The 26050-nt window shown below is 45.4% G+C and overlaps 1 protein-coding gene across 3 annotated transcripts in view; it reads left to right on the top strand.

Moving 5' to 3' along the window:
• Positions 1 to 505: 505 nt before the first annotated feature.
• The window catches only part of EXOC7 (exocyst complex component 7), a 31950-nt gene continuing 6405 nt past the window's right edge, over positions 506 to 26050 (top strand). The window contains exons 1-14 of one of the 3 annotated variants that reach the window (XM_077834256.1): positions 506 to 693; positions 6963 to 7028; positions 8647 to 8831; positions 9618 to 9723; positions 11320 to 11542; positions 12228 to 12395; positions 13773 to 13784; positions 18928 to 19020; positions 20142 to 20210; positions 21506 to 21651; positions 21787 to 21939; positions 22975 to 23073; positions 23862 to 23924; positions 24940 to 25006. In XM_077834256.1, the coding sequence (XP_077690382.1) occupies positions 634 to 693; positions 6963 to 7028; positions 8647 to 8831; positions 9618 to 9723; positions 11320 to 11542; positions 12228 to 12395; positions 13773 to 13784; positions 18928 to 19020; positions 20142 to 20210; positions 21506 to 21651; positions 21787 to 21939; positions 22975 to 23073; positions 23862 to 23924; positions 24940 to 25006 (1510 nt within the window). In that variant the 5' untranslated portion in view covers positions 506 to 633. The remainder of the gene's footprint in view (positions 694 to 6962; positions 7029 to 8646; positions 8832 to 9617; positions 9724 to 11319; positions 11543 to 12227; positions 12396 to 13772; positions 13785 to 18927; positions 19021 to 20141; positions 20211 to 21505; positions 21652 to 21786; positions 21940 to 22974; positions 23074 to 23861; positions 23925 to 24939; positions 25007 to 26050) is intronic. The other 2 variants (XM_077834258.1, XM_077834257.1) reach the window with 2 other exon arrangements.

Below are 26050 nucleotides of genomic sequence, written 5' to 3'. Positions count from 1 at the left end.
GTGGAGAATATATGTGCAGGACACTGATCTATCACACCCCATCATGCTATTAGCAGGAGGGGGAGCTGTATGGTCCAGGGGGTGTAATAACAAGTGTGCTGTATTTGAGCTGTAGCTCACGAAAGCTTATGCTCAAATAAATTTGTTAGTCTCTAAGGTGCCACAAGTACTCCTTTCCTTTTTGTATTTAATATGTGCCTCCTAATTCCTTCCCCAGTCATTAATGATACGCCCAGCCCAGCACTAAATATGCCAAGGGAGACCCAGTGCCACTCCCAACATGGTGGTATTTGAACAGTCATTCCCTGCCTGCCACTCTTAATATGGCTCCTATTGGAGGCGCTCATGCGCATTACTGCCAGGGCGGAGGCGCTCCCGTCGGGTCGTCCAGGTGCGCATGCGTACTGATTCCCACCACACTCAAGATGGCTGCCTGTGGACGGACGCTGGTGCATCACCGTCTGCCACCCTCAACATGGCGGTTTGGCGCTGACGGCGGTGGGCGTGAGGCGGAAGTGGGGGCGGGAAGGCTGACAGCGCCGGGCGCGGCAGTGTTGGGGGTGCTTGGCAGGCCGGTGCCCCTTGGCTGTTCCCAGCGGTCCCGCGGCAGCCCCCGCGCCAGGGCGGGGCAGGATGATCCCTCCGGAGGAGGCCTCGGCCCGCAGGAGGGAGATAGAGGACAAGCTCAAGCAGGTAGAGGGGGGCGCTGGGCCCGGCCCGGCCCGGGGAGTCCCAGGCACCCCCACCTCGCTCCCCGGGAAGCCCGCAGGGGCTCGGCTGTCTGTGGGCCACCACACAGCCCCCCGCCCCGGGACAGCCCCACCCCGAGACTCCTCCTGACATACCCTCCCCCGATCCTCCACCCCCCCAAAACTCCTCGGCCCTGGACTGCTCCAACCCCCGAGAGACACCCCCGGAATAGCCCCCGCCGGGCAGTTCCAACAACCCCACCTCCCCCATACATCTGTTAGTCTCCACGTTGTTTTTCCTACCTTGCCGTCTGAGATCCTCCCTCCCTAAACAGCTTCATTTCTCCTGGAATTGGCCCCTCTAAGAGACCCACCCCAGAACTTTCCCCCGTTGTGGGGCTCAGGGGACCCTCCTTGGAGCCAGATTCCTCCCTGGACTGCTCTGCTTCTCTGGAGCCGAGCCTGCCAGATAGACCTCCCTGGAATTGAGACCTCCTTGCTCCCACAGAGCCAGACTAGACAGCACTACTCCTGTGATGCCCCCTACCTCCAGAGAGACCCTCCCCCACTTTGGGCCTTGGATGCCACCCATGAGAATTGTCCTTTCCCCAGGTGGAGACTAACCTATAGACACCACCCCTGGTGTGATTACAGCACTCCACAGGGTCCGGGGATGCTTCTCTTGCAAAGAGAAGACTCATTTCTTGTGACTTCTTGCATTTCTCTGATCCTGGACAATGACAACTGACCGTTCAGTTTCTCTCTTGATCCCCAGCCGTGTTTGCACACACAACTTGCAGTGGTTTAATTAAGATAATTTAAACCAGGGATAATCAATAGGTGGGCCTGGGGCCAATTCCGGACTGCCAGATGCTTTTGAACGAACCACAAACATTTTTTATTTACTTTATTATCATTGGTTTCAGAGTAGCAGCCATGTTAGTCTGTATTCGCAAAAAGAAAAGGAGTACTTGTGGCACCTTAGAGACTAACCAATTTTTACCTTCAGTCCTTTTGGTATGATGTCCATCTGTTTGCATTTGGAAAGGATTGGTTAGTCTCTAAGGTGCCACAAGTACTCCTTTTCTTTTTATTATCATTATTATTGTTTTTCTCTGGAGTCTGGACCTGGACTATACCTTGACCAAGAAATTTGGACTTTGAGAAAAAACAATTGAAATGCCAATAGCCTCAGTTAAACCAGTTTAGTTAAACTGGTGCAACCCCCTGTGTGGGCAGAATTTTATCACTTTAAGAATGGTTTAGCTTGTGTCTGTTGCCTAAATTTACAGGCATAAACTAACTTGATAAGCCATGTCTACACTGCAAACTTTGGTTGACGCAAGTTACGTCAGCCTAAAGCCACCACAGTTAGTATAGCTTTCGTGTACATGCATACTTGGTTCCTGTGTCATCACTGCACATACTCACCCAAGAGTGCTTGGGTCAATGCACAGTGTGGTGCACCTTGGACAGGTGTCCCAGTATGCAAGTTACCATCATCCAGCTTGCTGTCTTTTGTGAAATTGTGGCAGTACATGGTGAGGCAGAAATGAATCATGCAGTGGTGGCCAGGAGCAAGGGGTCAAGTTTCCATAAAGCAACTTTCTCCATCCCATAATGCCATCCTTATCCCATAATTTTCATGCTTTTAAAAAATCCCACAACCCCGTGCGGCACTTCTCACAGTCCATCATCTCTGACAGAGGCATGGAGCCCATACAGCTCTGTGCTGTTGTCATGAGCATTGCAAACCCAGGATGAACGATCTTCCAAAATTTGCAGAGCTTCAGGAAGAACCACAGCGATGGGGGAATATGACAGTTTGGTGGAGGACAAATTGATGTGGAACATATTGAACATTAATTCGAAGTTGGCAATGGTGGTCACGAAGCAGCTGCAGACAGTGGAGCACCGCTTCTGAGCCTAAGAAACGAGCACTGACTGGTGGGATTTCATCGTAATGCAGATTTGGGATGATGAGCAGTGGCTGCAGGACTTTCGGATCCAAAAGACCACATTTCTGGATCTGTGCGCTGAGCTTGCCACTGCTCACCAGCGCAGGGACGTCTGAATGAGAGCTACCGTGACAGTGGAGAAGTGGGTGTTGATTGCTCTGCAGAAGCTTGCAATGACAGATTGCTACCAGTCAGTGGGAAATTGTTTTGGATTTGAAAAAATCCACAGTAGTGGCTGTTGTCATGCAAGTGTGCACCGCCATTAATCGTCTCCTGCTACTCAGTGTGCAGGACATAGATGGATTTTCAGCAATGGGGTTCCTGAACAACAGTGGGCAATGGACAGCATGCATTTCCCTATTTTGGCACCAGCTCGTCTTGCCACAGAGTAACTCAACAAAAGCATTATGCAAGCACTGGTGGATCATGAGGGACACTTCACCAACATCAGTGTTGGCAGGTCAGGGAAGGTGCTTGATGCTCGTATCTTTAAGAACCCAGGGCTGTTCAGAAAGCTGCAGGCAGGGACATTCTTTCCTGACTGGCAGATTACCATTGGCAATGTTGAAATGCCAATAGTGATCTTGAGGGACGCAGCCTTCTCCTTGCTCCCCTGGCTCCTGGAGCCATACACCAGCAAAAGATTCAGCTATTGGCACAGCAGGTCTAGAATGACAGTTGAATGTGCTTTTGGTAGATTGAAGGGATGCTGATGTTGTTTACTGACCAGATTGGATCTCAGTGAGAAAAATATCCCAATGGTTGTATCTGCTTGTTTGTCTCCTGTTGTGTGTAGCAAAGAGGGAAATGTTGCCACTGGGGTGGAGATAAACTCTGCAGGCCGCTGTTCTGAGTAGCTAGACATAACTGCAGTTAGAAAAGCTCAATGCAGAGCTATGTGGGTGAGGTAGGCCTTGTAAGAGCACTTTACCAGTCAGCAACAGTAATGAGGTGTGATGCCCTGTGCTAATTTGGGGGGCCAGGAAGGCCCCCACTAGTAGGAATTGTGTGATATTTGGTGTACATCTATTATAACACTATCTGTTAATGCACCTGTTAATTTTGTGGTGCTTGCTGTACATTTATAATGATTACACAGTTTTTGTCAGTGAATCTGTGAGTTCTGTCACTCTGTAGTGTAAGAAGTTGTGGGTGTTTTCATTCAGGCTAGGCATTCTGTAGCATATGTTGTGAACAGATTTTTTTTGCATACCAAAACCACTGCAGAAAAACAATATGCAATAAAAAACAAGTACAATAAATACTTCTGAAATAAATTAATGGAACAGAATTTAACAAGTGGAAAAGAATATTTGTGTCCATTTTGGCTACACATACAGCAACCATGGCTCTCTCAGCTCTGTGTAGGTGAAGCTATAGTTCTCCTTACTGTCCCCCGGTATGGAGATGTGGGGGTAGGGATAAGGCCCCTGAAGTTGAATGTTGAGGGGCGTGTTGGGAGGTGTTAAAATTGAGTTCCCCATTGGTTGCAAAAGGAGGCAAGATCCTGACTTTTGAACCTGTAGGTCCACAAGAGTCTGCAGCATTTGTGTTTGCTGCCAGAGAAGTCCCATTATTCCTGGTGTACCTGCCTTTCTGATTCCTGCACCTTTCTCCTGTCTGCTCTTTCCCTCTCCTGTACTGTGTGCAATAATCACCCTCCACACTCTCTGTTCACGATCCAGTGCAATCCTGGCTTGCAGGATCTCGCTGAACATGTCCTTCCGTGTCCTCTTCTTTCTCCTCCTTATCATGGTCGGGTGTTCCCAAGTGTTGAGTGGGGACCCCTCAAGGCCACAAAGGGAGCAGCTACACATAAAGCACACAGAGGTGTCATTTGTTTGTATAATCACAACGGAAAGTGGAACTTAAGACTGAGAACTCCCTCCCCTTGCTCTCCAAATGTTTTAATCAAGACATGCTTATTGACACTTCAGCTTTGGAGCGTCCCCACCCAGAACTGCTGTGTGGTCCCAGCCGTGGGGAGGGGGAAACAAGGAGGAAATTGTTTGGCTACCCGAAGCACTAAAATCTCAGCCTGTTTCCCTGGGTACGAGTGCAGGGCAATGGCACTGAGCACTGGCACTGTTTTCCACTGGCGGCGGTGATTTTAGCTGCTATTTTGCTCCTGAGCGTAGCAAAGGCACAGAGAGCACAGCTGTCCCGAAGCTGCCCAGGCCCACATGCCACTAGCCTGTGTACTGCAATGGCGCCTGCCGAAGTCACTGCGGACGAGCGTGGGAAAGCGCCCTACCGCAGAGGAAGAAAGATGGCTGCCATCCCTAGAAACATTAGGAAGAGGATTTCAGAGAACCTCCATGGAAGTTTCATCGAGATCACTCAGCAGGATTCAAGGGACATCCCTGTGTACATGAACAAACTGCTTCTCAGGCCCACTGCTCCCAACCCTAGAGGGGAATGAACAGCAAATTACAACTTGACCTCTATTGTACCACTACCTCTTCTAGTACGAGTAAATTAATGAAAAGTCACGACCTGTGTCCTGCTACACTGGGGTCAGGCACCATCTGTTCATTAAAAGATGGTAATGGGAAATACATTTACACACCTGAGGTTTCTTCCTGTGCATAGGGCTTGCCCATGCTTGGCTGCCAGGACTGACTAGTCTGCAGTGAAGTCTTGAATGAATCCTGGCTTGCAGTATCGCTGGACCACCAGGTCACCCGTCCCCCATCCTCTTCCTCCTCCTCCTTTGCCGGTCATGGTAGGGGTTTGTGCCTCATGCTCCACTGAGGTATCCACGATGCTCTGCAAGGTGCTGGTGGGTCTCTGCCAAGTATGGCTGCAGCTCATTTTAAAAGCGGCAGGTATACAGCTTGGCACCAGATCAACTGTTGGCCACTCTGTATGCCTGTCTCAGTTCCTTTGCTTTCATGCAGAACTGCTGCTGATCCCTGTCATGTCCGTTTGCCGGCATGCCCAATGTCCACGGTTCTACAGCTGCTCCATAGTTGTGCCTTTACAGCCTCTTCTCCCCACAATCCCAGAAGATCAGGACATCCTATCTGCTCCAGGCCGGAGTGTGTCAGCAGCGTGTAGCTGGCATGTTCACTTGGGCAGTTGCACACAACAAGGGAGAGCTGCTAGGTGTGCTTGCCAAGCTGAGAGTTCGGGGAAAGGCATTTTGAAAATACGTGGGGGTTTTAAAGCGGGGATTCCGGGTCTCTATGCCCCCTGTGCAGTGACGTTCACAATTGTGACTAGAGCAGTCGATGTCGAGCATTGTGGGAAGCTGCTGGAGGACTGTTAGGATCAATATAGGTCATGTGGTGTCTACGCTTGCACTGTCAACCACAGTACATTGACCATGGCTCAGTGCCGTTCAGGGAGGTGGTGTTTATTGCTTTGTCGTAATGGGGCGCTTCCATTGGTGGGAGACAAATTTGAATGTAGTCACATGCACAACGAGGTCGATACAAGGTGACTCACATTGGCCTAAATTTGTAGTGTAGACCAGGCGTAAGACAGGTTTAAATTGAATTAAAAGGGTTTGCTACACTGGGTTAATTGATTTTTAAACAAATTAAAACCTATAGTCTAACTCAGGGATCTGAAACTCGGATCACCACGAGGCCACATGAGGACTAGTACATTGGCCCGAGGGCTGCTTCATTGACACCCCCGCTGCCCCTGCCCCCACTCCACCCCTTCCATGAGGCCCCACCCCTTCCCTGCCCCCATTCCAACCCCTTCCCTAAATTCCCGCCCCTGCTCCGCCTCTTCTCTGCCTCCTCCCCTGAGCGTGCAGCTCCCCGTTCCTCCCCCTTCCCTCTTGGAAAGCACTAAGCGCCACCAAACAGCTGTTTGGTGGTGGGAAGCACCTGGAAGTAGGCAGAGGAGTGGGGATGCGGCTCGCTGGGAGGGAGGGGAGTTTGATGGCTGCAGGAAATAACTCGGGGCGGGGGGGAGCACGGGGAGCTTGGCGGGCTGCAACAAATAACTCCGTGGGCTGCGTGTTTGAGACCCCAGGTCTAACTGGTGCTACTCTGTATGTAGATTATCAGTTGATTCTCACCCACTAGCACTATTTTGTTGTGTTTAAGTTTGTAACACCAGAGACAAATGTCTAAATCCAGGATACCTCTTTAGTGAAATTTAAAAAAATAGTTATATCATGTTAAGTTTTCTGTTCTAATTAAAGGCATGTGTTTTTAAACTCAACCGAAATTACTTGCCATTTTCTTTATCAGGAGTTAGAAATGCACAGAAGTATTTATTCTTTGACCCTTTTGTCTAAGGTTTGAAATTCACCTATCATGCAGAACTATTGAATCCTACTTCATTCCAATGACAGGAAGAAGAAACGCTGTCCTTTATAAGAGAGAGTCTTGAAAAGAGTGATCAGCTCACCAAAAACATGGTAAGTAGAGTCCCGTAAATTAAGTTAAAAGGGTCAGATAGGCTTTGCGGAACTTGTGGGTTCAACAGGTACTTTCTTTAGATTAGACATCTTGAGGAAAGGTTACAGTGTGTGTTGGGGCACAAGCTTGTCAGTTCTGGAAACTTGGGTCCAAATGATCCTTCAATCTGATCTGATCTAACCTATCTAGGTTCCTATATGGCTCTCCTCATCTCAGTATTTTAGTACCTCGCAAGTCTATGTCAATAGAAATAAACTCTCTCCAGCTAGCAGGGAAAACAGCTAATGTTCTGTGAGTCAGGGCTCAGGGGTGAAGAGCTATTGGAAAGCTAAGTTGAAGAGATGAGTTTTGCACTTATTTCTAAAAATACAATGTACTTAGAGATCTTTCTGAACTCATCTGGTAGTGAGTTCTGGAGCCTAGGTCCAGTTCCTCTCTGAAAGATCTGTCTCCTAAGCTCATAAGCCTTCCCATGTTGGTTGACAGTTTTGTAGTGTCAGTGGAATGTAGCTGATGTTACTAATCTTGGTTGTGGAGGGAGAGGTGACTGGTTATCTATCGCATCAGAACAGAGGCCCAGAATTGGATTTGGTATGAATTAGGGAGCCCATGCACAGGGAGAAACTGTTGATGTGCTCATGGGCACATGTGTTGCTTAACAGGTGGGTTGCTGCATTCTGTGCCTAATGAATCCCCACCACCACTCCTTATTCCTACTTTTGAATGTCAGTAATTGAGTCTGGATTGCTGTAGCGAGATCTGAGTCTGACTGGATGGAATACGGATGGATTGTATTTTTGTTTGCTGTTGCAAGATGTCCAAAATAACCCTAACATTGTAAACCTCTGTCATGATCTGATGGCAGGAACCTCTGACAGAAGGGGTGATATAAAGGAGGTGAGTTCTTAACATACTTTTCATGCCAGTATCCCCTCTTTCTTGCTAAGTTTTGGCTTCAGCTGCTCTTTGTCCAGGACCTGAACTCAGCTAGGTATTGGGAAAGCTGAGAGATTGTGCTGAACCAAGACAAGACAGAGGTGATCTTGGCGAAAAGCAGGAAGGACTTTGACAAACTTTGTTCCTCCATAACATCCTCTTTTCCTGAGGCCACCTGCCCGCCAATTCAGTAGGTTGCAAACTTGGAGTTTCTTGACAGCCAAATAGCCATGGCAGAGGAGAGCTGTGAACATCAGTCAAATGGCTTCTTCATTGTAAGATTCATTCAAATGTACTCAGTGCAATTGAGCAAAGTATTCGGTAGGTTCTGCTTCAGCCTTTCCCTTGACCTGAGGCACCTACAGTTTGTCTCCTTTTGGATAGGTTTCCCAGGCTGTCAAATAATTTGTGTGATGATTTGAGTGCTATACATATGCTAATTAAACATCACCATATGCTTATGTGGTGGGTAAATATTACTTCCATATACGCATTGGAAAGCTGAAGCATAGGGAGGTTAAGTGACCTGCCCAAGGAGACAAGCAAGCCAGTGGCAGAGCCAGGAATAGAAGCTGGGAGTCAGGATTCCTAGTACCCTGTTCTAACTCCTAGCCCACAATACAGTTGTGTTTTATGTGGAAGGAAATACTCTATGCTGTTTGATCCTTTTTGGGGGTTTAGGTTTCCATCCTCTCCTCCTTTGAGAGCCGTTTGATGAAGCTGGAGAACTCTATCATCCCTGTGCATAAGCAGACAGAGAATCTACAACGTCTGCAGGAGAATGTTGAGAAGACCCTGTCCTGTCTGGATCATGTCATTAGTTATTACCATGTGGCTAAGGACACAGAGAAGATCATAAAGGAAGGGTAAGTCAAGTAGCAGGCCCCTACTTTCCTCTGCCGGATCTTTCTCCCATCTCTGTTTTGAATAGGGGCAGTTGATTGGGCAGGTCTCTACAAAAATCTTGTTATTGTTCTTTGTATTTTTATATACCTATGTGCCTACCCCAGAGGAAACTCAGCGTGAACTTTTAGCAAAACCTCTAAGGGTAAAATCCTGCTCTCACATCCACACTGGGGTCCTCTTACATATTCTGCACCTGATCCCTGTGTGGAGCTCCCATCCATTGTATTCATTCCTTTCTTCCCATTCTCCAAATTTTTCTACAGTGGCACTTTGCTTTCTTGTAGTTGCCTCCATCTTTCCAGCCAACGTGGACTGGATGGGTGTCCTTTTACGGAGCTAGTGATGCTTGCACTTGGGTTGCCCAGAGGGGTTACTGTGGTGCTGTATGAAATGCTCCCATCCCACCAGGAGCTTAGTGTGTTGGTGGGAATAACGAGGAAAGCAATTGCTGGCTTGGGAAGTGAGATCCTGCAGATTGAACCCAGTCTCATAGCACTGTGGTACACTGATCATGGGCTGCTGTGTGGGCTGCCATTTTTGCTTGAATCAGGTCTTTTTAAAGCAAATCTTTCTAAGTCGCCTAGTGATTTGGGGTGGTGGGGGGAGGTGGCGGTGAGTGGAGGCAGTTGTAAAATTCCCTTTAATCTCTGACTGAAGAAAGTGGAGTTGAGGTCTTCACTGGTTTTGTTCCAACCGTTGTTGAGGTTTTTGGTGTCTTTCTCATGCGTGCACTATTTCAATTTCAGCCCTACGGGGAGACTAGAGGAGTATTTGGGCTGCATGGCCAGAATCCAGAAGGCTGTAGAATATTTCCAGGACAACAATCCTGACAGCCCAGAACTGAACCGGGTGGTATGTAATGTGCTTGAAAGCCAGGGGCATTGTGTGGGCATCTGCTTCTCTGACATCTGCAGCATATTGGCAAGTAGTGGCAAAGTGAGGTTTGTTTGTAGGAGCATTCTCTTAGGATCCCGATTAGATTTGTTAGCAAGGATAATGCTTTACCTCCTGACTGTTAGCTTTCCTAGTATTCTGTACCAATAAGATCTACAATAGCTGAAAGCATGTACCTTGCATGCACCTAAATTATTTCTTACTCCTAGCAAAGATAGAAAATATCTTTAATCCGCCATCCAGGGTTTGCTACGCTCATTTCCTGGATCATTATGAAACACTGGTAGTGTGAGGTAATGTAGCCCATGGATCCCCAGGATAAGAAACAAATGTTCATGCACTTCGAAAACAGAGAAACTGAGCTTTGCTAACTAGTATAGGTTGGGGTTTGCAAAGGTGCCCAAGGGAGTTAGGTGCTTTGAATTTAATGGGATTTGGATGCCTAACTCCCTTAGGTTTCTAGAAATCCTGGCTATGACAGATTAGTCTCTAGCTCTGGTGATATGAGAGGAGGGATAGGCCAGTGGTTAGGCTGGGATTTGGGAGACTCGGGTTCAGTTCCCTGCTCCACCACAGACTCCATACTGCCCTGCCTCACAGTGAGTTGTGAGGATAAATACATGAGATTATGAAGCATTCATATACTGCACTAATGGAGGTCATATAAGTACCTAAAATAGATCAAATACTGTATCAACACTTAAATTAATCCCATATGCTCATCGCTATCTTGAATTCTTTCACCACCACCTGTGATCCCTTCTCCGCTCTGTGCCACAACTTAAATTCTGGCATTATTTTAACAGCTGCTGTCACAAGAACAGTTAGAGCTAGAAGGCTTTACTATCTGAAAGCAGCTTGAAATTCCAGCTTTCACATGGTATGAAGCATTAATTGCTAACTAACATTTTGAGATCTCAGCTGCTAAAACTGTCCCAACTGAAGCATTGTGGGGGAAACAAGAAAGGAATCAGAACAATTCGTAAGATCTTACTTTTTTATTTTTTTTTCTTTCTAAACTTAGCTTCTGTTAAGCTACCTGGGCTATGGACACTTTGGTGAGGCAGTACTTTCAGAACCAATTATTCCAAGCACTAATGCTGGACCATTGATCGCTTTCCTCCTCTCTTTCAAGACCTCCTATTATAAATACTATTGGCCAGATCTGCTGTTACCCCAGTGGAAACCTGGAGTAATTGCATTGAATTCGATGGATTTGCAGCAGTGTAACTGAGAGCAGAATGTGACCCCATCTTTCCAGATCATTGCAAATGCTTAGAACTCCCTTTGAATATCTATTGCCTTTTCCTTAACAGCTAGAGAGGTTGCAGGGGATGAAGTTTTGTGCTGCTCAGCTGCAGAGTAATTCCTTGACTTTGTTTTTCCCAACTCCTTACTTTTTAAAACTCTCTTGACAATAGGCTACATTGCATTTGGTAGCAGATGTCAGTGGTACACAGTATTTAGGAACGAGATTAGGTGATGTTTAAAGATTTTGGGAGAGGTTGCAGAAACACTTTTTTGTTTCTCTTGTCTCTGCTCTCTCTCCTCCAGAAATCCCTGTTTGAGAGGGGGAAGGAATCTCTGGAATCAGAATTCCGCAGTCTGATGACGCGACACACCAAGCCAGTTCCTCCGATCCTCATCCTGGATCTGATCAGTGGGGATGATGAGATTGATACGCAGGAAGATATGATTTTGGAACACCTCCCTGAGAGTGTCTTGCAAGACATTGTCCGTATCTCCCTTTGGCTGGTGGAGTATGGAAGAAACCAAGGTAAACTAAAACGAATCCCTAAGTGAGCCAATCTCTGAGACAAGCAGATATGTGATACATGATATGTTTATCTTGATCACTCCAGTGGTCTCCATCAACCATGTTATTGCACGTTGCTGAGAGCAAAACCTGTCTGCTGAGGGCTGTCTGTGTCACTGTGGAACTCGGCCAGTAAGCTATCTCTCCTCTCAGCAGTCAGGTCTGTTTTCAGGGTAGTTCTGCAGCTAAGGAGCCAAGAGATCACATTGCATTTGGAAACTGACAAAGAATGGTAGCAAAGCGTCTGACTGTCTTTTAAAGGCATTTCTAGGTGAGTAGTGTAAATCAGATTCCTTGTATCAACCCATTTTATCATTCTTTTTAAATCCTATTTCTCCGTAGTGCTTATAATAATCTTTTGGAAGTCGTTTAACCCTTCTGTGCTCAGTTTCCCCCTCTGTTAAATAGAGAGAATAGCAAATTTACTCCCTTCCCCAAAGAGTGTACGATGTAGGATCAATTTCTTTAAAGCAAAAGATCCCTAGGACAGATCTATAGGTAAGAACTTGAATGTGGGACCCCAGTCAAAGCAGGTCAGTCTCTTTTGTGCAGTCTGTTTTCAGGAAAGATCCAGCAACAGCATCCTCATTGTACAAAGAATGCCTTGAGTTTGGTTACCGGTCATACCTTTGTCTTGTCTCCTTAGACTTCATGAATGTTTATTACCAAATCCGCTCTAGCCAGCTCGACCGCTCCATCAAAGGTCTGAAGGAGCATTTCCGTAAGAACAGCTCCTCCACAGGCATCCCGTACTCCCCCGCCATTCAGAACAAGAGGAAGGACACACCGACCAAAAAGCCTATCAAGAGACCAGGTTAGTTCCAGAATTTAAGGATCAGTTTCCTGCCCTAATGCGAAAGAACATCCACCAAGCATGTTGTTCCACTTGTTTGTGATGGGTGTCTCTCTCACTGACCTGAGTTTTCCTTTGTGCCTCTCCATCTCATGCGGTAGCATCTAGTCATAAAAGTTGTTCTGAAGGCAGCAGGGTGGGTGGGAGTTGAATGGCAAATACCTTTTTGCTTATAAGGGACTTTCACATTGGGTCAAGCTCCTAGATTATAGACCCTCTTTCATCTCTTATTTTGTTGACTCATCCAGTCCATATTTCAGGGGACATTTTAAAAAAACACTCCTGTATGAAGAGAGATTGCAAAGATTGGGATTGCTTACCTTAGAAAGGAGACAGATAGGAGGGAACATAAGTCAGTAAAGTAGTGAATGATGTAGAGAAGGCAGATAGAGAACTTCTGTTCTCTCTGTCTCATAACGTGAGAGAAAAGGGATATTCTATGAAGTTATAAGGTGGGAAATTCAAAACAGGCAAAATGAAATACTGTTTAACACCACATGTAATTAAACTGTGGAGCTCACCGCCACAGGAAGTCATTTTGAATTTTGCTAAATTTTTGGTCTCAAAGGGATTGGACATGTATATTGATATTGTAACTATCGAGAGTTGTCATAATTAATAACAGTTTTGGAAACTTTGTGGTTCTGTGCCTAAGCCAATCTTTAACTATTAGACACTGAGGAGAGACCCGTGTGGATGGTAGATTAACTCATATCTGCCTACTGCGGTGTTCTTACACCTTTCTTTGAAACATCTGGTTCTGGCCACTGTCAGATGGGATGTTGGACTAGATGGACAGTAGGCCTGATCCAGTCTGGGAAGTCCTGTGATCCTAAAACTGTGTCTGAGCAAAGAGACCAAAGATTTAGCAAGCTATGGAAACTGAACTGCCCACTCCCCCCAGAGATGGACTCTCCAGGTCATGGTTATGGCATATCTGTGGGGAAGGCTTCCCCCGCCACTGTCCCTGTTTTGTGGAGTAAGGACTTTACTCTCCAGGGCTGTCTGTCTAACACTTTCAGTAGCACTAAAAAAGAATCACCTACAAATTCAGAATGAATATCAGATCCTCTGTTAGGATCTACTTTCAACATAGCACTCACAAGGTTCTGGCACATCTGGTCCAATCTACTTAATATGCAATTTGTTTGCTTGTGCAGAAGAAATCATTTCAAATGTAGCTATTTCTAGTATGGATCCCAGATTATTGCTCTTCCTATATGCAAAAAAAATTGGAGAGGAGGGAGTGGCAATTGGTGGAGGGCCCAGAGAGGAGGAAGGAAAGTATGCATTTTAATTGTGTTGTCTTTATTTTTATAATCCTTATGTGAATGACAGTCTTCATTCCAGGTAAACTTTGTTTTTGTGTGTGTCTCCTCTGCAGCTTGCCAGGTCCCTCTTTACCTCCTAGTCAGTCCTCTTCCTGCTAATAGCAAAGGGTGTGCCTGGGATATTTAAAGGGAAAATCTGCTAGTGAAGACCTTTAAAACTGGTGACCACATAACTAGATATTAAAACGTGCACCCCCACATTCAGTACCATGCATCAGAGCTGTTCCTGAAAGCTGACAGTTCAGAGAGCTATGAAAGACATGGAAGGTTTTGGCACGACTTGTATAACCAGCTACAGTGAACCTGAGTTTGACAGCTCTCTTCCTGTCTCCAGAGAGCCACCTGGAGAGGTGTGAATTTCCATTCTTGCCATTGGCGTTACTGCTGAGTTTTGCAGGATGGAGTAGATCATGTAAACCTCTGTCCAGAAAGATAATGGCTGTGGGTGTAGATATTTTTGCTAAGGGGAGTCAGTGTTTTTCCATATTTAATCCAGCCCAAATTCTTAAGCATAATAATACTTGATTCTGTGTTCTGCATCCCTGATGGGAACACCTGCTCTATCAAATAATTACAATAAGGAAAGCAGATGTTAAGACTTTTTTTTTCTGGTTATTTAGCACTTCTGTGCTAGACAGCTGCAGCCAGACAGGCAAAAAAGGCTTAGGACTGGAGCCTCAGTAGGCGTAAAGCGGTTTACCTTCATTGAAGTCAGTCTAGTTGCGCTGATTTACATTTAGGATCTGCTCCCCAATCTTCAATACCATCTGACTTTGAAACTATACAGGAAAACCAGGCTCAAAAGGTCTCCATTTGAGCACCCAATACCACTAGTCACTTTGGAAATTTTGGCCTAGATCTGTGTTTAGCCAGAGAGTTTGTAGGATAAGCCAAGCAGTGGCTGTGTTTGTATTTGTGTTTCTGGGTTACAGAAACAAATCAGAAGATGAGCAAATGGAGATGACATTACATGTGTCAAATAGAGATCCAATAAAGTGATCATCTAGGGTATTGTGAGTCTCAAGAAATAATAGTAGCTAATTCGTGTCTTCCATATTCTCAGACAAGGACAGAGTCTCTCTCTGAACCAGGCTCAAGTTCTTAGTGGCTTGTCCATCTCCAAATACATCTGCCATGTGTTGTAACTGCATAGTTACCCAGAAATGAGATCTTTTCCTAGCCTTTCCTATTTCACCTCCTGGCATTGGCCCATCTTATTTCCCACAGACTCATCAGCTTTCAGGGACGGCTCTGGAGATGATCTAACCAATCTCCAAATCAGAACGGTGGCACTCCATAACAAAATTCTTCTACTGGGGTTTAATTGCCCCTTATTTTAATCTTCATAGTTCTGAAGTTTGGGCAAGGAAATTGCTATGTTTTCTATGCCATTGATTCAGTGATCAAAGCTAACTCCAGATCAAATCTCAGGCAGCATTAAAAGGAGGGTATCTGGTAGTTCAAGCATATAGGTTAAGAGCTCCCCAGTCCTAATGGAACAATATCCCAGCACAGACCCTGACCCACACTTTAATCTGTTGCAAAGAATAAATCACTAAATAAATCTGTGCTACAGCCCTTTCACATGCTAAGCAAAGTCCAAGGGTGCTAGTTTCTGTGAAAATGATGGCAAGGTATGAGGGCAGGGCTGCAAGCCAGAGAACCCACCAGGATTAAGCTGGGTTCTGAGGAGCTTTTTATCAATACCTGTTCGTTGTGTCAATGCAGTCTTGTATCACCATCACCGTTTCTTTTGCAGTTGTAACACATACTACTTCAGCACCCTCCTGAGGTCACATCACATACTTGTAAGGCCTTCATAGTTCTCCAAAATGATCCTTTTCACAGCTGTGGGCTAGATAAAATGAACAAGGTTTCTAAAGTTTTGGAATGAAATTTCAGCGATTCATTGAAATGCATTCCAACATCCTTCATCGTGAGACGGAGACGCTCTTAAAGCTAACCTAAAATGAAGGCATCTGCTGGCAAATGAGTGGAACTTGTCACATGTTTCATTGGAGGCATAATGCTTTACAGCCCTTTTAAAACACTGATCACTTCCCACTCCTAAATTTTAGCTCTGCATCAAAGAGAGCAAGAGTAGTTGGGGCTCCAAAGGGGTACTTGCCCTAAAATTGCTACAGCACAGCGAGAAAAATCCCCCTGTTCTAAATATCATTCTTAAAACATCTGCCACTCTGCTGGCAAGAAGCTTTTAAAAAGCTGCCATTTTTGTGTGGTACACCAAACCCCACTGTGTTAACTGCTGTTCTAGAGCCAGTAGGAGGCGCTAACTAAAGAAACCTCTTTCCAGAACTGTTGGGTGTTCATAGACTTGTAAGTCCAGAAAAGACCATTATGATCATCATGTCTGACCCTCTCCGTACAAAGGCCATTGAATTTCACCCACTCTCCTACAGACACCCTGCTGTCAATTCACAAGGAAATAGGGAGCACAGCTACTTTCTGTTGCATTAGAAAACTGCTCAGAGGATGGGAAACTGCCATATTGGAAACGACAGCAGAGCAGTCTGAGAATTTGCACCTTATATTTGACCCTAGTGGGAGGGAAAGGCTCATTAATTTTCTGGAGGTGACCTTGACTGTTCTCCAGGAGTGTATTGGCCTTTTTCCATAAGCATCAGCTTATGCTCATATCAGTTAATTTCTTTCTGTTCCAGTTTACCTAGCGGTTGGGGAGGTGGTACCATGCGGAAGGCAATATAATCTTTGAGCAGCAGGATGAATAGCCTGTTTCTGTGTCCCCAGTTAGATCCCTACTCAGGTCTTGAATTTGATGCCTTCATTAGTAACTGCTGCACTATCCCATTTGATTTGAAAGCTGTCTAATCAGAGGAAATAATCATAGAACAAAGGCATTTGGCTTCAATAGAATCCATTAAGGCCTAATTGTGATACAAAGTATCAGGGATGCAGCAGCATTGAAATAATCACACAAACACTTGCTATGTCTGAATGTGAATGCATCTGATTGTTTGTGTGCAAATGAGAAAATGCACAACTGACAGCGTAGCTCTTATCTGAGACAAGCATGTCAAGAGGTTGTGGGCCATGCCACTAGGACTAGCTATTCCTACTGATGTGTGCTGCATGCATGCTAAATGCATTCTTACTGACAACATGACAGATCAGCAGGAGTGATATCTGCAATTTACATTTGACTCCAATTTATAATATATGTGGGGAGAGGGGTTGCACGAATGCTTATAAAACCAGAGACCACCAGAAATGTTTCCAGGATTCATACACATTTTAGGCCATTGGAAACAATAAAATAAGTTCTGTTGTAAGTAAGATTTCTGAAAGTGCCTGTAACAAATTGGAGGTGTTGGTATGAAAAGAACTCATGTGTTTTAAAACTGCCCCAGATGAATCAGTTAGGATCTGGGTAGAAGATTACATAAAAACAAATACTGCAGAGGCCTGTGGAGTAAGTGATATCAATATAGGAAGTGGACGTGACTCTTCCCAAGCCTTTGGAATGTGTGGAATTAAGAAAATTACCACCGTGTGAATTTGTTCTATTGAGATTTTTTCAATAAGTGGTTAAGACCATTTTGTAAATTGGTGGGATGAATCAGAAAAAGAAAATGTTGCAAGTGAGGTGTTTTACTCAAGGGTTAATGTTTTAGAATTGGGAAGTGAACTTAACACACTTGGGGTCTTCAACCCACTCCCATCCTACCCAATTTGGGAGCCTGATCTTCCCAAAGACATTCTACCTCCTGTGTCTCCCAGTTATCCACACATGTATAAATCTTCCCTTGAGCACCTGGGTAAGGGGAGAGGGAAGCCACCATTGTCCTTTGGTGGGACAGCTAGCACCCCTACGCCCTGTCCTATAGTTTAAACTTTGGCAGGAGGTTAGGATAAGACTTCTCACTTTTCAGACAGTGTAAACCAGTTCTCTTAACACTGATCTCCAGACTAGCTAATAGCACCTGTGATGTGGCAGCCAGAGTTGCTGCTGGAAGTTGGGCGTTGGTGCATGTTATGATTTTTTAAAATAAAAAGTGCAAGTTTTGCTTTGTATTTTGGCTATGTTTTGATTTTTTTGTTAATTTATTTGCATTTCATGTTAACCCTCCAGAGAGCAGCTTATACCTTTCCAAAGTTTTCAGTTCCACATTCATGCAGCAATGTGACAGCAGTATCTGCCTTGGGGTGTCCGTGTGTGTATGTGTCTGTGGGGTTTTCTGTTAATGTTCATACCATGAGCTAAAACTAACCTTTCCATATGTAAGCAGTGCTTAGTTTACACTTGACACTTTAATGCTTTCTGTTTTGTGCTTGCAGCGCTTCCTAGCCAGGGGGTCCAGCACCAGCTATTGTTTAATGCTGTCTGTTGTATTTTTTAATATTGTCTTTTTCTGTGGCTTAATTGATTTGCAGTTCCTCAAAAGTATAGTGTCCTGGTGATTGGCTTCACCATGCCCCCTTTTACTCTAGAACTAGGGAAGGGGGATGAGAAGATTCTGTGCCCTAATCACTCTTTGGCTACTGGTGCCTGATGCTGTTGTTGTTAGCCCTGTACTGCAAGAGATTCTCCTTCACCTCCGCTGTTAGAATCCTCGTTGATCCACACTGAGCATGCTCATAAAACACCTCCCAGGGTGGGCATATCTTTCTGTAGTGTTAATTGCCTGGTCAGGTTTCTTGGTGTGTAGTAAAGGTCACTGGATGCCCTTGGTTTGTGGGGGACTGTTGGTGGATAATATGAAGGTTTGGACTGATCGTGAGTACCTGCTTTCACACAGCAGGGAATTGTCGTCTTAAGCATTTTGTGCCCAAGTTCAATCACAGTGTCCCTGGAGGGATGCTTCCTGGCCTCCTTTCTCAGCGGATTTGACCTTTTTCCCCCATCCCCAGTACCTCCGAAGCATGTTGAAGCTGATTCCGCAATGCTTGGTTTGAGTTCTGCCTTCTCAAGTAAGAAGGAAGCCACAGATTTGGATAGGCCATTGTGTTGGCACATCTGGTACCCAGTTTGGGGTTCGTGTGTGTGTACTGAGCATGCTCACTGTTGCCCATTATAATCTCACTGGGTTGCAATGACTAGCACTGGTGGAGGGCTGCTGGTGTTTTTTTCTCACTCATTTCCTAGGTCTTCTTGTCTCTTCTCTTTGTGGCTCTGGTGACAGGCACGATCCGGAAGGCTCAGAACCTTCTGAAACAGTATTCTCAGCATGGTCTAGATGGGAAAAAGGGGGCCTCTAACCTCATTCCTATGGAAGGTAATCACATCTCTCACTCTTCACCCTTGGATCTTTACTATATATCAGATCTACTTCCCCAGGCAGGGCTTCCATTAGCCCACAGCCCCACTGTGTGGGTAGTGTTAACCTTTATCCTATGGGGATCGTAGGGTAACTTGACAAAGGAGCTACACTGATTGAAAAGTGTTAATTTGTGTAGGACTCAAAACATGATAGAAGATAAAGGAATGGAACATTAAAACCAGGGTAGCAAGCCATTCTTCAGCTGGCTCTGTAAGGTCATGGGCCAACTGATCTTGGAAAAGTCAATCCATTATACAGTTGGCTGGCTAAGGGAAGCTCTGCTCTGCCTTAGTGACATCCCCCTTGGTGTTTCCGTCTCTGTTTCACTTTGCCTGAACTTTAAGAAGGCTTCAGATTGGTAGTGGCCCTTCCAACCCTGATAAGAATGTGTCAGACCAGCACCGGCCCAAGATCCAATTTGCTGTCCTCCTCCTCAGAGGTATGCACAAAAGGCAGCAACAAGCAAGTTTGCCCCTGCATCCCAAACGTCGTCCCTGGCTCTGCTGTCTGCCTGGGGACTTGAACAAGATGGGCAAGCAGAGAGATCACTTGCTTTAAAATATCTTCAGGCTCTTTCTATTCCTGTAACGATAAAGAGATCAGCTTGAAGGAAATGATTGCAACTTCATCTGCATATAGATATTTTCACCTATATTTTAGTTCACACAACTGTAAAAGGGACCTCAGGAGCTACAATTACCCTTTCAAAAACACTTCCCAAATACTGAGTGGCAGAGGTGACTGTCTGAGTTCTGGCTCTTAACAGCCAATGTGCAAATTGGATTCCCCATGCCCACTATCTCAGGTAGAGCTTGTGCCAAGAGGTGTGAAGGGCATCTTGGGCTTGGCAAATGGTATGTCTGGTTCACACTTCCCCTCAGGCTTCAAAGGGCTACTCCTGCTATGGTGCCCAGAGAGGGGACATGGGTGGGCTTTCCAGGACAGCATGTGTGTGTAGGTTTCTGACAGACTGAATAACCAAAGCTTGAAGTGGCTTCCGGCCTGCGTGAGCATCCATGCTGTACCCACCCTGGATAAACTGAGCCTTCTGTTTGTGCCGGCTGACATCTCACTAGGTCATGAGCATGATTTACGAGTTAAACACCTTTCCGATACCCTGAACGACAAGCATGGGCCAGCTGCTGGTAAGTACCGCGTCGTAATAACAAGCTGGCTAATGTCCCTTCTTTTCAGCATGTTTTGCGGAGTCTCTTAGCCAGTGACTTTCCTTCCATGTGGGCAGTCATGTGGCAGGGGCCATCTCTGGTTATAAAGCTTTTACTCTTGTCTGTTCAAGAGAACTTGTTCCTACTAGGCAGGCATGCCCTACTCTCTAAAGCAGGGGGGACCAAACTTTGCCCAACCAAAGATTATCCTCTATCTGGAGGGCTGTTCCTGTCTCAGAAAATGGAACAGATTGCAGCTACTGGCTTCCTCAGTACTGAGAAGGAGCCAAAAGACTACAGGTCCCAGCATGCAATACTCCATTTTGGTCCTTTCTAGTCTGTAGACCACAATTTTAGAATTGTGTGTCATGTTTGTGCCAGACTTTGAGCATCCCTGTTACAGGCTGACCTAAAGGACTTCCATCGGTATGATGAGTGACTCTATTTCCATCACATGCCGCAGATATTGGGTTGGAAAGGAACTGTGTATAGTGTCTGGGAGAAGCCAGCCCCTCCCCGGTTTTCTCGCTGTGTAGCAGATACAGGTAGACTCTTCAAATAGCAGATGATTTAAGAGTTCCTGGCTGTCCTGTGTGCACATCCAGCCCCATGTGGCAAATCTCATGCATAACCGTTCTGACATTCCAGGAGCATAGGATTTAAATGTTCTCCTGCACTCTAGTACTGAGCTGCTCTCCGTGGGGAGCAGATGTCTTCCAGGGAAGCATTGCATTCCCAGAAATGCCTATTCACAATGGCAGTAGTTCATCAGCGTGAGGGGTGGAAACCATTTAGACTCACTAAAAATAAAACCAGAAAAGGTGTTGAACAATTCACTGCAGTCCTCTCATCCCTTCCCAATCTTAGAACAGCTTGTTCCTACCCCTAATAAATGTAGTCACAACCCTGCAGTCCTGGTAGCAAACATCTCCAATACAAGCTTTGTTGTGATGCTAGAGAGAGCAAATGGCACTCCTGCGTCCCTTTTTCCATAGCTTGAAACCTCCATGCACACTCATTACTGGGTGTGTGCAACTTTCAGGAGCAAATCTTATGGGGCAGGATCTGTGGCACAGTCTTGGGATCTGTGCTCAGACTGGTCACATCTGCACATGACTTTAAAGTGAAATATCTGAACTGTCTGCTCCAGAGGGAACCCAGAGAGCTGTATGTAAACCGGGGTCTTGGAATGAGAAATGTCATTGGTGGGGTCAATGCGACCCTGGAGGGATCAGTACGGGCCTGGCTCTCATATATTTGTGCTGTTCCCACAGGGAGGGATGACATGTTGGACATCGAGATTGATGCGTACATTCACTGTGTTAGCGCCTTTGTGAAACTGGCCCAGAGTGAGTACCAGCTCCTGACAGAAATCATCCCAGAGCACCACCAGAAGAAGACCTTTGACTCCCTCATTCAGGTCCCTTAAGCTCATCATCTTGGTTTGATTTGTATTGTTTGGTTTGCAGAACCATTCCCTGCCTACTTCCCTCTGTTCACCTGGTGCTTCCTGAGTGGAAGACACATCTCCCTGTTTCTGGTGGTTGTCTTGTAGGAGTCTCTGGATAACCTGATGATAGAGGGGGATAACATTGTCTCAGCAGCCCGGAAGGCCATCATTCGGCATGACTATTCAGCTGTGCTCACCATCTTCCCCATCCTCAGACACCTGAAGCAGACAAAGCCAGAGTTTGATCAAGTCTTACAGGTAGGTGGTGACTGGAGAAAGTCCTGCAGCTTTGTCTGTAGTGGTTCTTAAGTGACTTTTACGATAGCCAAAAATATTAAAAACCTTAGAACAGAACCCAACCAGCAATATGGTTGTGCCACTCACTAACATGCGGTAGACCCAGCTTGGAGTCCCAGTTTCTCGTTCCCTGAGCCATCAAGGACTGGGAATGATGCAGAGGCAGTTTGCTCTATCCCTGGAGAAAGGAGAATTGTGCATCAGTTAGTAACAGTTCTCTCCAGTTTAAGTAGTAATTTGGAGCTCAGATACCAGGTGACGGGCTATGTCTAGGTTCTTGTACCACACCTCTGACCACGCCTGTGGTCATTAATCTTCAATACCATTGAATCTAGTTAAGAATGTGCTCTTAAGGAAGTCTTCTCATATCATCTGAAAGGCTAGTTGTTCTGAGGAGGGGCCTAGCAGATGATGGTGTTAAATAGAGGTTCTTTTAGGTCAGAGATTGGTGGATTAAGCTCATTTGTAACAGCTGTAAATGGGCTTAAAACTACAATGTGCCACTCAGCTGCAAAAATACTCTCCAGGGGCCAGGCACTATGTCCAGCTTTGGTGAGGCTCCTTATCATTGCATTGGGTTCAGCTGTTAAATTGCCTCCTCCCCCTCACTGGTCAGTTTGAGCAAAGAGTCACTCTTTTTTCCAAAGGACACCCCCCCCCCCCCCCGCATGGTTGGAGATTGGTGGCCACAATGTGCAGCCTCGTGGCTGCAAGTGTTTTAAGAGGGGAAATCAATAAATTATAAAATGGGGATTCAGCTCCAGGCTCATTTGGGACTTCCCTTCTGCTGCCAGCTGAACCAATCAGTGACATTTCTGATGAGAATCTATGGTTTACTAGACTGTAAATATTCTTCCAGCAAAGTCCCACCACTAAGGGAATTGAGACTGAGAGATGCCCTGAGGGATGATGGGAAGGTTGGATGGTGGGTGAAAGGGGAGGTAGTGACAGCCATCTTCACTGAGACATCTTATGCCCTGCACTGGGCCATTCCAGGGCACTGCAGCCAGCACAAAGAACAAGCTTCCAGGGCTGATCACCTCCATGGAAACCACAGGTGCAAAAGCACTGGAGGACTTTGCAGACAACATTAAGGTAACTGCCGCTCCACTGGTCTCTTCTTCAGTAACCTAAGAGAATCAATCACCAGGCTGAACTGTGGCGATATTATATTAATGAACGATGACCTGAGTTCAGCTTCCTGTTTCTTCTGCGAGATGGCAACCTTACCAACAACTTAAGTAATTCAAGAGCTGCATTCCCTTCATTGCCTTAGGTATCAGTTGCAAAAGAAATGCAGAGTGCTGACTTGTTAGGGTAAGGAGGAATAGACTTTGCTAACCCTTGTTTTAAAATGTATTTATAATTAAACCTGCATTGTAATGCAGTTCTCTGTTTAATGTCCCTAATGCACAGTACTGCAAATCATTTTACAGGGAAAGCCAAGACTGCACATACGTTTTGAAAATGACCTGAGATCTTTTTTTTTTTAAAAATAAGAAAATATTTGAGTTAAATTTACCTGCCCCAAATTTTGAAACAGTCTCCAGCTAAAGGGAGAGTTCTCGCTAAATCAATCCATTAACATTGGTGAACCGAACTTATGATGACCGTAAGATAGTCTTTAATGAATCCATACGTTTTGGAGCAAGCAGGTTTTGCCTTTAGCTGTCTTTTTCCGCCTTTGCTATGGACTGCTTTGAAGTTGTAGCCTCTGGTCACCAGTAGATGGGGTTGTGAGCATTAGGGTGAGGACAATATTGAGGAAGCTTGGAAAAACAACCTTGTCAATAAACTTGCCTGAAAAGCAATGTTTGATTTTTTTTTTTTTTTTTTACTTTCATTAACTATTTTATCTGTATCTTTCTCTCCTCCCTTGTAAGAATGATCCAGACAAGGAGTATAACATGCCGAAAGATGGGACAGTTCACGAACTCACCAGCAATGTATGTGGCAATGATCTGAAACGTCCCTTTGTAAAATCCACTCCTCTCTTCCTGCTTACATCAGTCCCCCAGAGACCAGTATCTCTGTTTCAACAGGAGCAACAGGGAAATTGCATGTGTTTAAATTAGGCTGTCTTTGATATCAGTAGAGGAATTATTTGGCTTCCATTAAGAGATTAGGTTTCATGGTTTCTAGATTCCTGCACTGATTTCTTGCCCAAGGCATTAGGGTAGTATGTGGGATGCAGGAGGCTGGGGCTGCAATTAAAGGTTTCTATGTGTCCCACCAAACCTGGGAGATCTGAAGATAAGATGCAGTGCTTGGACACTGCACAGATATAACATATACTTAGCCAACAGCCTGGAAAATGCCTGTTTTTATTGCTAAGCGGAATGGTAACTGTCAGTATGTGGATGGGAGACTTCCAGGAAAAACAGAATTGCAGGATATAGTGTTGGTGATTCAGTACATAGCGCTCTTCCCTGGCGGTCTTTACAGAACCAGTGTCCCAGCGTGGTGTCCCAGCGTGGCTCTGTGCTGCTGCTGGAGATGCCGTGAAACCAATTCCCTGACCTCTTTTACATGTTAATTATCAAATGGTAATTCTTGGAAAGGGAGGCCAACTTCAGTGGCTTGGCCAAACTCCAGCTGTAGCTACATCCTTCTGCCAAAATTCCCCCTTTACTTACTATTAAATACGTTCTTCCTCTTCACTTCTAGTCCTAAACTGTAGTGTAGCTGTGTACAGTTAAAGAGGTGCTGTCTTCCACCCTGGAGATGACTGCATTTCAGGTGACCTTTGTACAGTTGGTACCTGTGTAGGTTTATAAAGTGCTTTGAAAGCTGACAAGATTTTATTAAAGGCCATTTTAAATGAGTGTACTGTTGTTTCTTGCAGGTTTGTGGCTGACTTTATGTGGGTGAGGGCATCTTCATTGTGTTTAATAAGGGAGAATAAGAAACCCAATGTGAATTCCGTTTGACTTTTCCTCTCTATTTCCCCCTCTCTTGAAGGCCATTCTCTTCCTGCAGCAGTTGCTGGATTTCCAGGAGACAGCAGGTGCCATGCTGGCATCCCAAGGTACATGCATGGGACTCCCTGGCTGCAGGGGTGACTTTCCCACAATGTTTGAGCCATTTTCCTGAAGGTTAAACCTCTTTAACAAGAACTCTCATTAGCATGCCAGCTTCTCCTCTGCCAGTAGATTGTCTTATCAGTTGATCTGCCATGACCTGATTCCTGGAGAGCTCAAGGGGATCTGCAGTTGGTTCCCTTTTCGCCTTCTAGATGTGCTGCCATCGTGCACAGCTGGGTAACCTTTACTCTCTAGCTATGAAGTGAGGTAGAGCAAGATGGCTAACAAATGGCCTGTCCTATAAAGAATAGGCAAGGCAGATCAGTGCAGATCTAATCTCTAGAGTGAATTATAGAATAATAGTTGTTCCAGCTGAGTTCCTGGTAGTGAGGTTTGACTAATGAGGAATTGCATTTTACCTGTCATGTTAACACTATGCCCCCTCATGCAGTCATCTCTCATTAACAGCAGTCAGAATATTCATATCAGTGGCTAACCCATCTCAGCGACTATCTCCTCAGCATACCATCATTTCCTCCTCCACTCTAACACCTGCTCTCTTTCCCTGATAAACTATGTTCATGGCAAAAGACATCTGTGGAGTTAACTCTTTCATTGACCAAACAGATGGTGCAAATTCAATTTTCTTGTTTGTTTCCTGAAAGATGAGGCTCACCTTATTTACTAAAGGGAGGGAAAGTTGCAGCTGTGTCATAGGGAAGACAATTGTCATAGGAGACCATACAAAAAGTTTACAATGGCCTTTAGTGTGGTTCATATCCTGAAATGCCTGGGAAACCATCAGACTGAAGCTCATTCAATTTTTAAATATAACATACTGTCCCATCAGGTGTAGAAAGATGGTGGTGGAAGTCAGCAGGAGAAAACGCTGCTTCAGTGAGTTTACTCAGTAAAATGATAGGTCAGAATAATTAGATCTTTGCAGGCTTCCAGAGCTGATAACTCAGCTTGGCATCTGGTGCCTCAGAACTGGCAGTGAGCTGAATCGTGACCAAAGTATTATAGCCTGTCTCTCTCCTCCAGGATCC

The sequence above is a fragment of the Eretmochelys imbricata genome, chromosome 14 (genome assembly GCF_965152235.1).
Source record: "Eretmochelys imbricata isolate rEreImb1 chromosome 14, rEreImb1.hap1, whole genome shotgun sequence".
Classification (NCBI taxonomy): domain Eukaryota; kingdom Metazoa; phylum Chordata; order Testudines; family Cheloniidae; genus Eretmochelys; species Eretmochelys imbricata.
Note: the sequence above shows the minus strand (reverse complement) of the source record. Positions and strands in the feature narration are given on the sequence as shown.